This window comes from Glossina fuscipes, unplaced genomic scaffold, assembly GCF_014805625.2.
Source record: "Glossina fuscipes isolate IAEA_lab_2018 unplaced genomic scaffold, Yale_Gfus_2 64429, whole genome shotgun sequence".
NCBI classification, from domain to species: domain Eukaryota; kingdom Metazoa; phylum Arthropoda; class Insecta; order Diptera; family Glossinidae; genus Glossina; species Glossina fuscipes.
In genome coordinates, this window is record NW_024003967.1 from 1 (window position 1) to 16886 (window position 16886).

The 16886-nt window shown below is 33.8% G+C and overlaps 1 protein-coding gene across 1 annotated transcript; it reads right to left on the reverse strand.

Moving 5' to 3' along the window:
* Positions 1 to 4101: 4101 nt before the first annotated feature.
* On the reverse strand, positions 4102 to 5055 carry LOC119643823. The gene is made up of 2 exons (XM_038043331.1): positions 4585 to 5055; positions 4102 to 4527 (listed from the first exon to the last, which is right to left on the reverse strand). Exons 1-2 carry the CDS (start codon positions 5053 to 5055, stop codon positions 4102 to 4104), a joined length of 897 nt encoding a protein of 298 aa, XP_037899259.1.
* Positions 5056 to 16886: the final 11831 nt, after the last annotated feature.

Genomic DNA, 16886 nt, shown 5'->3' on the forward strand with positions numbered 1-16886 from the left:
TTTTGGACTCAATATAGCAAATAAATGACAAAATTTACCAGTAATCGCATAAACTAAGGGGAATTCCTTACACGTATACATACATATGTGTTGCGTTTCTTTGATTACTTAATTCATATATTGCGTAGATAGAACTTTGAAATTTACGATAATAGAAAAAAAAATGGATGATGAGGTAAATTAAAAGTAATTCTTTTACATCTTATAATAAGATAAAGAGGAAAAAAAGAAATTAGATTAAATTAATGTCTTATGTTTCACCATAAGGAGACATTAACAGATTATGTTGTTTTTCCTTCAGATCTATTGTTGATAAATAAATGTTCGCCACATAGATGTCTGTCATTGCATTAGAAACTTGAAATCTTGATTAATTTTTTATGAGATAAACGACAATTGTTTTAAAATTTCTCCTGAAGGTGAGCAAACTCACAAAAAATCTGTAAAATCCAGATATAAACTTCAAAGATTTTGCAAGATATGCAAATGTCTTTTCAATTCATACAAAGTCCGTGTTCGATTGGATTTTTGATGTTTGATGGAACTCTCATCCTTGCGAATATTGGGATAGAAGCAGAGACTTGGCTTATGCGATACCACATCTAATAACAATAAGTAAGAACATCATAGTCGAGCAACGTCGACTTCTACATACCCTACGCCACTTCGCCTAGCCTACTGTTATTCGGCTGTCTTGGTAATAAAGCACCAAGAATTTCATGAAACCCCGCCATATTGAAAGATTACATTTTCTCTGCATAAAAGAGTTTGCGTTTTGTAATAGCGCCTATATATGTTTGGGGTCCATAAAAATGCGATTTATGTGATCCACATTCCCTACCGTTAATTTTTTTACTAAAACATTACTATGAATTAATTATCATAATAAAATATTAAAAACTAAAGCTTCTTATATAGAGTAGAGCCAGGAAACAGGGCCTTGCGGTTCCACTTAATTTTTTTATTCAATTACTGTCATGAACGAATTTTCATCACAAAAAAAAAATTTGCAATTGGGCTTTTTTTGACTTTTAAGGGTTTTATGTTTCATGAGAATTCTCTTATGCCGTGGTATCCAATAAGTATATCTACGTAGTCCCAATTCGGATAGACAGACGGCCAGATGAAACGATGGACAGATCGACAGACAATCTTATATTGATTCAGAAAATAGTTTGGAATCGATCGGATAAAAAGTGAGCGCTATCTTAAATCCTTTGGTATGTTGCATACATGTACGCACACTAAATGTATCCTTGCAACACAAGTGATGTTAGGTATAATAAAAATTAAAATGTTCTTATAATAAAATAATAACGGTAATAAAATAATAGCAGTAAATAACATTTTAATAATGAGGTATCCAAAGTTCGTCGTAAAGTCATTCATTAGTCTTCCTTCCTTCTTCTTTTATTTTTCTTTTTAATTGCAATTGTTTTTGTTTTCAACTGTGTTAATTGTTCTGTTTTCCAATTAATATTATTGTGCAATTATCTCTGCCACCACCATTGCGAACTATGGCCATCAATTTGGATTAATTTCTATTTACGCCATAAGACGATTGTGCTAATTAGACGCCCTCAGCGTAACATACGCGTGTTTGCTTTTAATCGTTTACAAAGGGAAATTTTTATAGCCTAAAGCTAATATCGCCATCGCCATAATATGTAAAATGAAACAGCAATTAATCCTTGCGTAAAACTGTAAACGTCCACAACCCACTTGCTTGCTGTGTGCTAACGGGGTTTTTGCGTGTGCGAGTAATCTTACCTGACTAAATTCATTGACACTAAAACGTTGTAATGATTTCCGTTTAAATGTTGATATGCCTGTCCATCATACATCAAATCATCTAATTATCTGATTTTTATAATTATGATAATTTTACATTTCTCTCAGCGATTGCGATAAATCAATGTAACTGTAATGCGTTGCCTTTAGATGGGTTACAATGCGTTATTTGACGATTTTCACAAACCGCCACAAGGGTATATTAGATTTGTAATGCAACATTCATTCACTCTAACAACAGAATGCAAACTTTTGATTCATGACAATCATGTTGTGGAACTTTTCGTTTAGCAAACAACATGAGAGAAAGAAAAACACTCAACTTCTGATTGATATCAATACTCACCTCAGCCCATATCTCTCTCTAATCCCTATTCACTTAGCGATTCCATTACAACTCTCAAAATAGGACCGACAAGCTATGCGATTTTTAGATGAACGCGGGGTTTAGATCCGCTCGAGTCAAGTCACGTTTGTGCATTTATTTATCGTTTCAACGTCGCACTACTAATGCATTTCGTCTGACATTGATTCCGCACAACAAGCGTGCGTACAATAACTAAAAAACAAGGCAAAAATCTTTGATTTTCATTAATTTGGGTCAATATCTAAAAAATTTTTTTAAACAAAATTTTAACCAATTTGTAGTTAGTGTTTGGGTAGAATGATTTCAATCACTTTTGTATTGAAATTTAAATGTTTTTAACAAGCTTTAGATAAATAATTGCCATGGATTATATATAAAGGCATAAATATTGTAATCATCTACTTAAAATTAATTCTGGGCCGATCACAACTATCATTAAATTTAATGAAAACCAAGTCCAACTGAGTCCGCAAAGCTTGCAAACTTAGAATGAATGAAAAAAAAAAAAAAAAATAACCAACCACTTCGACTAGTCTATGTAGAATTTTCAACATAGTTTCTTTGACTTGTAAATATTTCTCTTGGAATATTGATTCCTATAAATATCTAATATATATGCTCTCCGCAAAATAAAAATATTAATGAAACTTTTGTAAAACATTCTTTATTTCATTGGCAGCAATTAGGACAAGTACAAGTGAATTTGATTCTGCTCTTATTCGGCAAGATCACGAATGCAAAAAGACGAAATAGCGAGGATGTCAAGACGAACGAGTATGCAATTATTATGGGAAGGGATGTATGTCAGAAACGAGTGATGATCCTCGTGTGAAAGAAATGCAAAATTAATTCGGATCAAAATATTTTTCAAAGAGGAAAGCGTGGTCTCTATTGATTTTAAACTGTCTTTATTTTTTAGATATGATAGGTATTCTTATCAGATATTCAATGTCTCGGCAAATTTACTGATATTCCACATATGCCGATTTCTCACGTCTTAAGTTTTCTAGTTTCGGTTCAACCTCTTCACGCAACAAAGTATTAATCTCATGGACTGCAGCAGAACCATTTATCCACTTCGTCCCATTTAACAGATATTCTCATGCAGTTTCTGATACTTCGTCCCATTTAACAGATGAGAGAGATTTTTTATTCACCATTTCTCTTATTTATTTATTTATTTATTACTTATTATTTTTTTTTCTAGTTATCGATAGAAATCATATTGTCTTATAGGTCGCATTACGTTTTGGTTTTATCAAATCTAGTATTATTCAAGTTGGACGGTACTAATGTCATTTACAATGAGAAACTTACGAGTAAGTAAGAACAGCGGCTAAAAAATTTGTGAACGCAGGTTCAAATCACAGTGCGGTAGACTTTATAGACTTTATTATAGCCGTAGCTCTATCGATAAAGACGTGACACTTACCTATTGCACAAACACTCACTAAGCTGCGACTACTTTCCTGTCTCTTTCTCCTTCCTCAGTTCTTTCTGGCGCCTACATACGCAAAGAGACGTCATCCCCCTGAGTGATTGGTCATATTAAAAGCAAAAAAAAAAAAACATTTGAAGAAAGTTTTGAAAGCAACGAGAGCAACATAGTAATATTGATTTGAATTAGAAAAATTTTCAGAAAATCAGAAAACTGTCGTTGAAGAGCATAGCAATCTTTCCATTATGTCAGTTTGAATACTTTCAACGCTACCTCTATCTCTGTAAGTTATTGCTTTCTCTGTCTATTGTTCCACATACTTTAAAAACTATTTAAAGCTATTTAATTAAGACGAAGCGATAAATATTTTTTTTTAAGTTAAGTAACCTGCAGTTAAATCCATAACACAAGTTTATTGAAAGAATTCTAAAGAAATATTAAGTAGATCGCTATGATATGCAATTATTTATGTTAGATAAGGTTTGAACATAACGCAGTTATAGAATTAGTTCAACATGATTTCAAAATAACGCAAAACGTCTCCATAAATTTTACTTTCGAGATTAGCAAGATATACATCGTATTCACAGTTAAGTTCAATAGATACCATTAACTCGAATGTATCTAAAGCTGGCGTTTTTGTTATTTTAGGAGTAATTTTAAGCGCCTTAAAAAGTTCGGTAACCTTTGCTTGATCAGAATCGTAATCCTTTGACAATATATTGTTGGCTTCGGCTTTCAAACATTTATGGAATTTTGTAAAGTAATTGTGACGTTCAGAAAGTGGTACGCCTGGAGTTTCACCACCTAATAGGGATTCGGTGAGTTCCCGATAAGCTTTAAATTTGAGATAACGTTCACCTTCAACGTCCTCCATTGTATCATCCAGCGAAATTAGTCGCATGTCGTGATCGAGAGATTCCGTGCCGCGCTATTTAAAATAAATGTCACAAAAGAAAGTTTATGTTGATAACATCAAACAACTTACGTTTTTTATCAACGCTAGCAAGGCTAAAGCGGCCTTTTGACGAGCGTCTTTCTTCTTTGTAGATTTACCAAACCTTCTAATAGACGCTAAGGAGCAGAGCACAATAAATTCTGGGGAATTCGGTGTACCACCATCTTGTATCATCTCAAATGTCGGCAATGGATGTTGATGCTGAACACAATAATCCCTCAGCATTGCAATCTTATCTTCATTTGACGTTTCCGTTTGGTCAATTTCCGAGAACTCATCAATATCGGGACCCTGTAAACGCAGTTTCTTAATTATATTAAAAGCAGCTAAGTGTTTTGCGTCGCTTTTCGAACGTCCGTTGCCATCGACTTCAACATCCATCAGCTTAACCCTACATACAAAGGAACCCCTCTCAGAATCAATCCATTCGTAAGTAGGAGCGGATATTTTATTTTTTGCACAATATTCCTGCAAAGCTGACACAGACGATTTCCCGACCATTATGCACGATGTGAAAGAATTTTTTTCTTACCGCAATTAATGCGATTGCGAAATTCAAAGTTTTCTATTGCGACGTCAACAAATCGACTGTTCAAATTTTGATTGCGTCAGATTTAATCTAGTGCTCAGACACAGGTGAAAAACGAAGAAAGAAACGAACGAATTATATTTAGTCGGATGATTTTTTTTTCGTATTACTTTTTCAGATGGCTTGCTGCGTTGAATAAAAAAAGTTCAATGTGAACAGGTTCTTTTATGTTCAGATTATTAATATTAATTAGGTAGGCAAGACGTACCGCAACCTAGAAGCTCTGTTTTTCTCGCCCATACTCCTAGCCATCCAGTTGTAAAATTTTTATGCCACCTTCTTTGGACCGGCGTAGTAAAAAGCTCGCCAAACAATAGGTGTCTGATCCTGCAGATGGCCTCACATTCACATAGAATATCATAGGACTCGTCCCTTGGCTGAATCTACATGAATCTGTATCAAAGATATCAATGTTTTGCTGATGATACATGGGGGAACAAGCAACCTAAACCAAAATGGATGAAGAACAAGCAACCTACACCAAAAAAATAAACGTTTGATTTTCTCAAATTTATTTATATATTTATTTATATCTAGTGAATTGGACGCGCATGCTTGACTATCCAATTATGGCCCATGTAGAAGTCCATGACTAAACGTAGGTCGCTTCTTCTTAGTTCAAGAAAATTTATGAATCTTTTTGCCTGCCGTTGTCCTGCACATTGCTTCCATCGGCAGTCCGCGTTATTTTGCGACCATTGCGATACCAGCCTTTTAATGTGGTTTCTTGGTACGCCACAGAACGGTTCAGGATCTGCCAATACCGCTTTTGGCTCCTCTGTTAGCTAGACAGGCAGCTCTTTCGTTGTTCTCAACATCCGAATGTCCAGGCAGTCAAATGGGGTGCATATCATTGTTCCTTCCTAGCTCATTCAGTGTTTAAAGGCAATCCAGCACTAATCTGGACGTTATCATTCGCCCCCTTAGGAACTTCAAAGCGGCTAGGCAGATCCGCTCTCTCCTACACTACCTTCTTAAGATTTATTTTATTGAAATCCGCAAAATTCAATAGCAGCACGCAATGCTCTTCGCTATGACATTAACAAGAGTAAAAGTATTTTATAATGAGTGCACTAACAATCGGAAAGTGGAGTCATTACCTCCATACAATATTATATTAGTATACAATAATTTATATAAAAAAATATTTGTCATAAAATACAAGATTTTTTTATCATATTATGGAACGGCCCGGGTATAAAGTCATTTAACTCAACAAGACCAATGCGTTCCAAATTTATGCGATGCATGTATAGAGATAGAGATAGAAACGGAAAAAAAGAGATAGAGATAGAGAGAGATAGAGATAGAGAGAGAGAGAGGGAGAATAGGTGAGTTTTGAACTAGCACGAATCCCTTAAGTTAAGTAGATATTGAGAGTTTTCATATAATCACTTATTTTATTCAAAAAGCACTTTCTCACTACTTCATACAGCTTGGACGTATTTTCTAAGGGAGACCTTTTTTTAATATGTTGTGAAAAATAATTTATTATATCTGAAGTTTCTGGATATTTTTTTCGGTTTCTGCAGTGGTTCCTATCTATCGCATAAGAACAGATTTGCTCGCCTTATATGGGATAAGGCTGAACTGAACTAAAGCTCATATAAAACTCCATTTCATTTTTGTTCGAGTATTTAACAAGTTTCTTGTTGGTTTCCAAACTCTTGTTGGTTTCCAAACCCTTCAAGTTTCTTGTAAGGGTTTCCAAATATATGCTTTTGTAAATGTCATAAGAAGTGTTACAGGAGGACTCGCAATCTAAGAATTGCGATTAATATGTCATGGACATAAAAAACTACAGAATTCGAATTATCTCGATCGGATCCTCGTAGATTTATCAGACTTCTATGCATTTCCCCTAGCTTAACATACCCTTACGTGCCCTTAGATGTGTGGCCTATAAATATTGACAAAGCGAAAAAAGACGTACTTGGAAGTAATCACTGGTGTTGTAAGGCGAGCCGTTGCTTCGCCTGATCACGAAAAGATTCTATTTTCTACAAGCTAATCATGCGTGTGAAGATATTTCCTACGAAAAATCATCCAGTCGAATATCTTCAACATACGAGCCAGAGATGATTGCTTTTATTGCTTTGTTTTCCCGATTCGATATTATGACTTCTCATAAAAGGAAATTAAGAGAAGAATTTCGCAACGATTACGGATAATGCTTAGGTAAGTTCTTGGAGGGCCAGTTGCAGTATTAATACAAGTATTTTGTTGTAGGTAAAGATAATATAAAACTTAGTAATTAATCAAAAATTTTGAGCTTTCCCTATACTTTTCTGACATAATGCCAAATGATTCTTAAATTTATGTTGTGTATACATTTTATAAAATACATTTTATAAAATGGAATTCATTGCAGGAAAAATCAATAACTAGTGAACAACAAAACAGCTGATCGAAATGGAATGTAGTGCAGGAGTCCTTCTCGTAGTAAACTGTGGCATCATTTTAATTGTGTCATTCCATTCATAATTTATTATAGGTGTAGATTAAATGACAACCGCGTATGTAACGAACCCAACACAAACCCAGGACAACGTTTGAACCTAATAAATGTTTTCCCGAGCAGTTAGGTTTGCCATATTTATGCTTTGTGCACAAACAGTTAAGAACGGAAAATCGACAAATGAAACATGAGAAGTTTTTATGTGAGGAGTCGTTCAATCGATTTGAAAACGCATGGGAGGATTTATCATGCAATCTGATGAGACACACATGTGTCACAAACGAGTAGAGGCATAAAATCGTATTCCGAATGAACGCTTCCTAGTCGAATTTACCGTAATGCCATTCGAGAAGATTATATCTGTTGTCTTCTGGAATAAATTTGAAATCGTTCATCTAGACCTTTGAAAGCACAATCTTAAACAAAAAAAGCCCTTAGAAATATTTCTATGAAAAAGTTCCAAAGAATAAAACCGTTTGATTCCTGCGGACGTACATTCATATACTCGCAAATCTGTGGGAGATTAATAATCATTATCAGCAGTTAACACAAACGATTCGAGTTGCTAAATATACTTATTCATGATATCATGGGGCATATGAATTTTCATTTGTCTTTTGACTTTCTTCAATAATTTGGTAGCAAAAACAAACAGCCTACTATTCGTAGCTCTTATGTATATTGACTTCATTTAATCATGTTTGCTTGCATATATGTGAATGCGTGCGTGTTTCGAATTCAAATTGCTTAATTTACTAAATAACCCAGAGAAAATTTGCTAATAACCAAAAGAGAGACAATTTACCTAATGATTGTTTGTTGCTTCTCATGGTCCACAAAATAAAAAAAAAAAAAAAAAATTTGCCATATAAGTTTTGCATTAACATCTTTGAACTTCACGTACATAGAAGCACCTATGCACGCACAGACACGCACATAATTAAGTGTTTAAATTGCTTTGAAACCTGATAAATGTTTACGTGAGTATATTTAACAACGATGAAGTCGAACACTATTAACCAAATTAACAGTAAAAGCAAAGCAAGTCATCACTAACACTTGTGCTATAGCATGCACACACCTTATCTACATAAGGCCAAAAAAATTTGATAGTCAATATCGTTCAAATTGACTACAACAGGGCTGCACAGATTTAAAAAGAAAATTGGACGATGATAATTTCTAATTCGATAAATTCATGAGTTTGTTGCCTTCTGTTGAAAATCAAAACAGGAACAGATTATATATTTTTACTTTACATCCAGGTGCCGTGAACGGGATCTTGGTATCCCACGTCTCCACGTAAGATCCTTCCTGATCTAAGTCCACCCCCTATAAGTAGCATGCTCTGAGTGACTAACATTTAAAACAAAAACTATCAACAAGCTCGCGAACTTCTCTATCCATAGTGCTTCCTGTTCATCGTCCGTAAAGGAAGCGTGCTCTCAAACGGAAACGAAAACGGGCCCATGGATTTCTTGCTTCTCTTTCTTTCTCTCCCTCTCTCTCTCTCTCTCTCTCTCTCTCTTTAATCTTTTGCGACTATCATCTGATCATCCGATCTGTAAAGAAAATGTCCTCAGTAGCTGATAAGTAGGCTCATAAGGATTAAAGAATTTTAACTGTGTCTCTGTGTACATGGGTGTGTTTGTGCGCGTGAGTGTGCGTATCTTATAATCTACGTTATAGATCAAGCAAAAGTTTTACGTAATTCTGAATGTTCACCAAGCAGAAGTTCAAGGTGCAAAAGTAGTTTCACTCGGCCAACCGCGACGCACGCATATCCCACAAATTTTACGTATTATTGGAAATGAAGACTACTTACAATTTATTCCAAGATGGATGAAACTTTTTGATTTATTTTGCCTATAATATAACTCTTCTACCTATTAGCATGATCATCTGCAAAGCTTGCAATAAATGGTTTGAAAACTTCAATAATAACGATAATTATATCTGTAAATGTTCGTCTTTCGTATAATTTTTCAATTAATACAAACACTACTTTTTAAGGATTAAAGGCTTACATGCATGACTGGACGTTATTACCCAAAATGTTAACAGTTGTTAGTCAATTTGTTACAATTGTCAACACGTACAAGTTATAGCATTCACTCACTACGAAAGTAATCGCTTTTCACCATCATGTTTACAAAATCATATCATTATGATCATCTAAGTACTTTTGCTTAGAAAGTGTAACCACTTTATCTCCTATATACAAATCCTACAAAATGTAGTATAATAGTTAATAGCTCCAGTACATATTCAGAACACAGAAAAAGGAATAGCAAAACATTTACGCATATGAGATTGCAAAAAAAAAGAAGGTAACTACTACAAGTCTTTATGTTTAGTGACGATAAGCAACAATTTTTTGGAAATCTTTAAATTCCAAATAAATAACTAATTTATATTCCTTTTAAGGCTGTTATCTTGGACAGCAATCATTTTAAGGAATAATACTAGATACTAGGAATACAAAATGATAGGTAATTTTTCCGCATGTATTTATTATATTTTACTGTAATATCCGAACGTTGAGGGGATATACAATTTGTCAAAATGTTTGTAACACACAGAAGCAAACTTCAGAGAACCCAAACAAAATATATATTCTTGATCTTGTATATATATATATTCTTAAGCAAGTCCGTCCGTCCGTCCATCTGTCTATCCATTTGTCTGCCAGTGTAATATGTGTTGTAAACATTCTCCTCGCCACAAGCATGAAGCTATTGATTTCAACTTTAGCAGACCGATTGGAAGCTCTTGAACACAGGTTAGTATGGAAAATGTGGCAAAACGCTGTAATAATACAATTATATATCTCCATTTGTTTATATATTTTTATCAAAATTACTACAAATGTACTATCTATCACCTAACGGATGTGGTATTCTCAACAGTTAGTCCAGTGGCCTTTATAGGAAATGTTATAGTTGTTCTTGAACCGCGCAAATCCGGGGAAACGCGTGTAAGATAACTTTATCCTAACAGATGATCTAATCACACAGGCACTTATTTTCCTTATGTCAAATAAACACTTCATTATGATCGTGATGTCTCTATTTTATATGACAAATTAAACTTCCTAACCATTTATCCAAATCGGATTAACTTTAGCATAAAAATTTATATTCATATTTACGAGTCTTTTAAACCAAGGCGTACGTGAGCTCTTGACGATGACCAGAATTGAAATGACTTAGAGATCATATCGTTTAATTGTATTCCCCGTTTCTTTTTTAATGATCGTAACTAAAGGTATTTATTCTGTCCTTAGGCTACTTGCAAATATCGACTAGAACGCGAGCTCCGACTTTGGTCCTCACAGCATATGCCCACAGTATATACGAATTCGCTCTCTAAGCAAAAATTTGTGACTATTTGCTTATTGTATTCATAATATTCATAAATTATGAAAGATAGAAGGCAGCAATTTTCTATATTTACTATTATTCACGTGCAAAAGTAGAAAAATGAGCCACGCTTGCATGGGAACTACCAGTGTTGTTCCGATCAAGGTCATAATGCCATTTAGTAGTGTACGAATCCTTGAATTCCCTTAACCAGCTTTTAAAAAATACTAACGTGGATCTTACTTTAGTTGGGGTGAGTTCAATATATATACTAAAACGGGATGTCTTATCAAAAAGCACTTAGATCATGAGTCCCCGGATAATAAAGTTTTTAAATTCGTCTTAAAGGGCTCTTGAAATAATTTCAGAGTTTATTGAAGTAAAGACGTATAAAGTTGAACTATTTCTGCTGCAAACTATTCATCAGAATGTTATGAATAAACCTAAACCTCCCCAAGATGATTGTCCGTCAGCAGAAGCCGTTGACAATGAGCCAGAGCACGATTTCGCCATCCCTCTGAGAATATTTGCAATCAGCGACTTTTTAATTTTGTCCCTACTTTGGTCGACCAAAGGCGATGAGAATGAGCCAGAACTGAGCAAGTCAGCTGCCAGTTCTCGGCCTCTTTGAATTCTTCGCATCACTTCTTCTGCAATGTTTTCAACAACGATTTGTCATAAATCCTTCGCAATATAGCGAACAATACGTACATGAAATTTTATTCCAGACACAAATGTTAAGACTCATGTTAAACTCATTGCTTGGCAAGCAATCGCAAAGCCTTCAAAGTAATAATAAGAAACGACAAGATACGCTAACTCAACACAATGCTACCAACTTTCAGCAGGTATCATCTGAGCCGACATGCTTTGTATGCCTTTTTCAAAACAATTTAATCCGACTGCAATAAACTGTACAGAGAGGGAGAGCGGAAGAAAAAGATTGCATGCACCATATGGTATATCAAAACAGCTTAGTTGCTTCAGCACTACTTTCCTCACCTGCTTAACAATTTATAGTCTTCCACACTAATGCGTACGTCTGGGTCAAGTGAAAATACGAGAATGCATTCAGTTAACATTTCAAGTGGCAATAATAATAATAAATGGATTATTATACAATAATGTTAAGTAATCATATTACAAGTATATAACAAACACGACAGTTCTTAGTAATGAATTTTAATCTCATACGAACCAAAAAAAATTGTATATAAAATGGACAAAATTTAAAGTAAAGCGGTATTACTGCAATGATTATTATGAGCAGAATGTGTGGCGCTCCATTGGCATACGAAACTTATATCAGCTAGCGCTTGAATGCAGTCCAATATTGTAACTGGCAGCAAGTCACACAACCACAACCCATTGTCACTATTGCGGAGAGAATCTCGAAAAGTTCCTCATTAACATCGGGTTCTTGAGGTTAACCAACCGTATATATATTTTGATTCAAACAAAATTTACAGACTTTCGGTTTTTTACTTTACAAAACACAATGTATATATATATATATGTATATGTTATTTATTTATTCAGGCGGATATTAAAAAGTGTTATTCAACGCAAATATAATTTCTCTAAGAGTTTTATTTATAATGCGATTTATAAATTTAATTGTGTATTATTTACGGCAAAGTGTAAAGTGATATACTTAAATACGTGCAATATGTGGATTATTGCTTTAATAAATTTATAAATAAAGCGTTATTATATATTACACATAATTATCGATCGTTAAATGAATAATTTAACAAATAGGCAAATTTACTTATACGGTAAGGAGATTATAATCGGACAAGACCGACTATTAGATTCACTTTCGTTTTGCTAATAACGTAGCAAAAATTATGTATTATTTTCATGCAGCTATACTATTCATGAAAGTACCTATTTGCCCAAAATATCACTCGATGACTCGATACAAATTTGGCAAACTTAATTTACTTCTTAAAAATTGTATAATTTTTCAGTTTCCACCATAAACAAATAGAAAAGACTTTGAGTTGATTTTTCATAATAAGTATATATTAGGGTCTAAAAAATGAATCTCTCTGGTCTAAATTTCCTACCATTAATTGTTTTGCTAAATTGCTACTATGGACAAATCATTAAGAAGTATACCTTTTTCTGAAGAGCCCACTATTTTTATATGGATCGTGGTCCAAGAAATTGACCCGTGTGATTCAAATTTGGGACGGTTGATTTCTTTGAAGCAATTTGCCCTATGAAGCATTGAAAAATAGATCTTCTTACCCGAACATTTATATAAGAGGAGGCTCTGCCGGAACAAATTTTTCGTACCAATTTTGACTATAACAATAGTATTACTAGTGTATAAATATTACGGTCTCCGACTTTTGTCAAGAAACTATGAAAATTGCAATTGTTTCCAATACAAAAAACTTATGAAAAGATGGGATTATATTTGGGAACGGTCGGAAAAGTGAACCGAATGCGAACCGAAATTCAATAGGGTTCGTCCTTGGGGCAAAGTGCGTCTATGTACCAAATTGCATCAAAATATCTCAAAAATTGCAACCTGCAGCTTGAACACAAATATATATGGCATCAGACATCAGGTGGACATAGAAACCTATATCGATTCAGAAAATTACTTTGATCAGTATATAAAAGTGGAGTCGACTTAAGTCCTTTTGGATGTTACATACATCCGCACAAACTTAACATACCGTGTACCATAAGTGATTTATGGTATAAGAATATTTTTTTGCGCAGGAAAATACAATTTCGAACGCTGCCTAATCCTATTTACTATAAAATTGTAATTGTAAACGATTTGTAAGTGTATTGCATTTTTGAAGAGGATATATAACATTATATTTTTATATACCTGTTACAAGGGTATATTAAGTGTGTGAGGACAAATGCAAGACTTAAATGGACTTGAGATAGACCCATATTTTATTGTACCGAGCGTTTCCGAGCCTTCTTTTGAACCGGATCTAGGTTAGTCTGTCTGTCTATCCGTCTTGTTTTTTTGTTATTTTGATGAAATTTTGCACAGTGACGCGCTTTGACCCAAAGACGAATGCTATTAAAAATGATTTGGATCGGAACACTTTTTCAATAAATCCGCATATAACGTCCTATTTCGAAAAATCGTTATAAGGAAAAAAATTGCAACTCTCAAAGTTTCTTGGCAAAGGTGGCTAAGTAATAGTATTTCGGCATTCTAATTGACCTGATTGATTGATTTAGATCGGGTGAGGCGCCCTTTCTTGTGCCCTTTCTCATAAACGACAACTGAAATTCATATGACAAAAAAATTTAATTTTCAATCGTTCACGATGAAAGACAGATCACAGTAATAATTTAAAGTGAAGAAATTTAACAGTAACAAATTTGAACCATTTCGGCCTAGTTTTGGATCCTATCCTATAAAAGGATTTTTATGAAAATTGATCGTTTATAGAGCAGAAAATCCCAATTGTAATATGTTATATTGGAAATTAACCCATAATATTAATTAAGTCTACAAAAGTTGGACCACCCACGCCTATTTTTGGATCCTACCCTATAAAAGAATTTACAGGCAAATTTTTTATTTATAGGGCAGACCAGTTTGAGTTTTAATATGTTATGATGAAAATTGACCCATAATAGTAATGTGACATAAACAAATCTATTTCTTGGATTCCGCACCATAGAAGATTTCGCATGAATACTAACCCGTTCAGCAAAGTTTTTAATTTTTTATAACGCAAATTGTTCTATAGTAACGACTTAATGAAAAAATTAATAGAAATCAGATAAGTATCCTAACATGAACGAGGGCTGCGTTGAAAACCAAGAGCTAATGTCAGAAGGAAATCGAATTTCTAGTTTTTATGAAGGAAGCCGTAAAATATTTGAGAAGTAAGTTAAGTTTGCTAAATTTGGAAGACGTCATGAGATTTTTCGGGTTTTCTTCAATATGCCCGCTTTCGTGAACAGCGCGAGTTTGCATGAAAATAATGTGTAGTTTTTGAGGTATCATTACCAAGACGAGTCAACAACTGCACTAGGCAAAGTGATATAGGGTATCTTATAATCGGCCTTGCCCGATTATAATGTCGATACTTGTTTACTTATACATTATGTTTTAAAAAGGCTCAATTTGGAGATACAACGGACGCAATTTGGTATTAAATTATTGAACTTGATTGCTTCTTAAGGAATGACATGAAATTAAATGAAACTAAATTCTGCAGACATGCAATATAATAACGAGTTATGAGCTAAAGGAAATGGAAAATTAAAGAAAAAATGTGCAATTAAAGAAAAGAATTGTATAAATGTAAATAACTGACAAATATCTTTTGAAGAATTAACAAATCACACTCCAGTTAGTAAACTCCTATGAACTATTCCCTAAAATTTCACGAAAAAAACCTTGGAATAACTTTATCGCAGTTAAAGATGAATATGTGAAAGAATTTGGCTTTAGCAAAAAAAAAAATTCAATTTTCGAAGAGCACTTCACTTTATTACAAGTTCAGCTTTTTATACACACAAACGAAAAATGGGGAATATATTAAGACAGACATTGCTTTCGTTACGGTTAAAAAAAAAGAAGGTTTTCTTTTCAATGAAATACAATTTTTGAAAGTGAATTTCAATTCGGAATTAGTAGCTTTCAAAGTGGAGTGAAAAGAAGAAGAAGAAGTAAGAAATATACGTACATTCTTTCACTTGAACAAGTTCGCAATACTAGTACCGAATATAAAGGAGAAACTTGAAAAGGTTTTAAAGTTTGTTCTCTCTTATTCTACCAGCTGATGCCTTCTTTAATATCATATCAAATCAAAACGAATAAAAGGGCTCCAATTGCAGATGGATATTCAGTAAGACCGTGAAACATGTCAGTCATCTCGTCAGACAATCTCTTTATTAACCTTCAAAATCCCGCTGTGAATTAACCAAGTTGTGGGAGTACGACGCATAATTAAACTTTGTTCTCTGAGATTAAGTTAAATCTAACTTTTATGGAAAAGTGAATAGAATTTTTAAATAAAAGCCCTGAGCCGAAATATTCAAAGTAAACAAAAATCAATTCACGGTCTTATAAAATTTTATTTTTATATTACGCTACAAGCACATCATCTTTATTACTGGTCACAGATCAAGTTTAAAAATGGGCGGGATTTGCTTGCCAATCGAAACATTTTTTAAATAAAGCCTTAAAGACTCCTTCAGTGAGACTGACTTAATTCATGGGACTTGAGATTGATATCGATACAAAATTTGCATTAAATGTTCATCAACCATCTCAAATGCTGTGCCACTAACCTCTCTCAGCATGTCAATGTTCTCATCGAAGATTTATGAAATCATTAGGTTTTCGTTTTTTGAAGAGAAATCCGAGAAGATCTACAATAATGGCATAACGGTTTTATCAGAAAAATGGCAAGAGATTACCGGTACATGTGTGGTTTAGTCAAGTCCATTTATTATGGTTATTATAATTAAGTCAATCGGAGAAATAAATTCTCAGACTAAACTCAAAGAGCACTGGCATCTCAGACTATCGGTTTTATTGAAAAGTCTACCGCATTTTAAATTCATAGATGTATGTATTTCCTTGATCAACTAATAACAGCCCTTTACCACGGCTTATATTTCACTCACCTTGCATCTTGCATTCGAAAAGAATGCAATCCAATGTCAACTACATATGACAATTTTCAAAGTAATCAAATTGATTGCTGAAACTTCATGTAGTTGATTATTAGACTGCCATCCAATGTGGGACTTTTTTTTAGCTGCGATGACAAACTTGACTTTTGACTCTTTCTTTACTACTTATTCTTCACTTTTCTTTGATATATGTTAACATAACAATTGATCTTCCACAGAGTTCTTCAACTTAGTGAGCAATCAAACTAGGCCTCCAAATAAATTGTTTAAATTAAACCGAGCT

Coding starts and splice junctions, on each gene's coding strand:
- LOC119643823 (XM_038043331.1), bottom strand. CDS start 5,055: ATGGTCGGGAAATCGTCTGTGTCAGCTTTGCAGGAATATTGTGCAAAA. Junction 4,528..4,584: donor TGCTAGCGTTGATAAAAAAC/GTAAGTTGTTTG, acceptor TATTTTAAATAG/CGCGGCACGGAATCTCTCGA.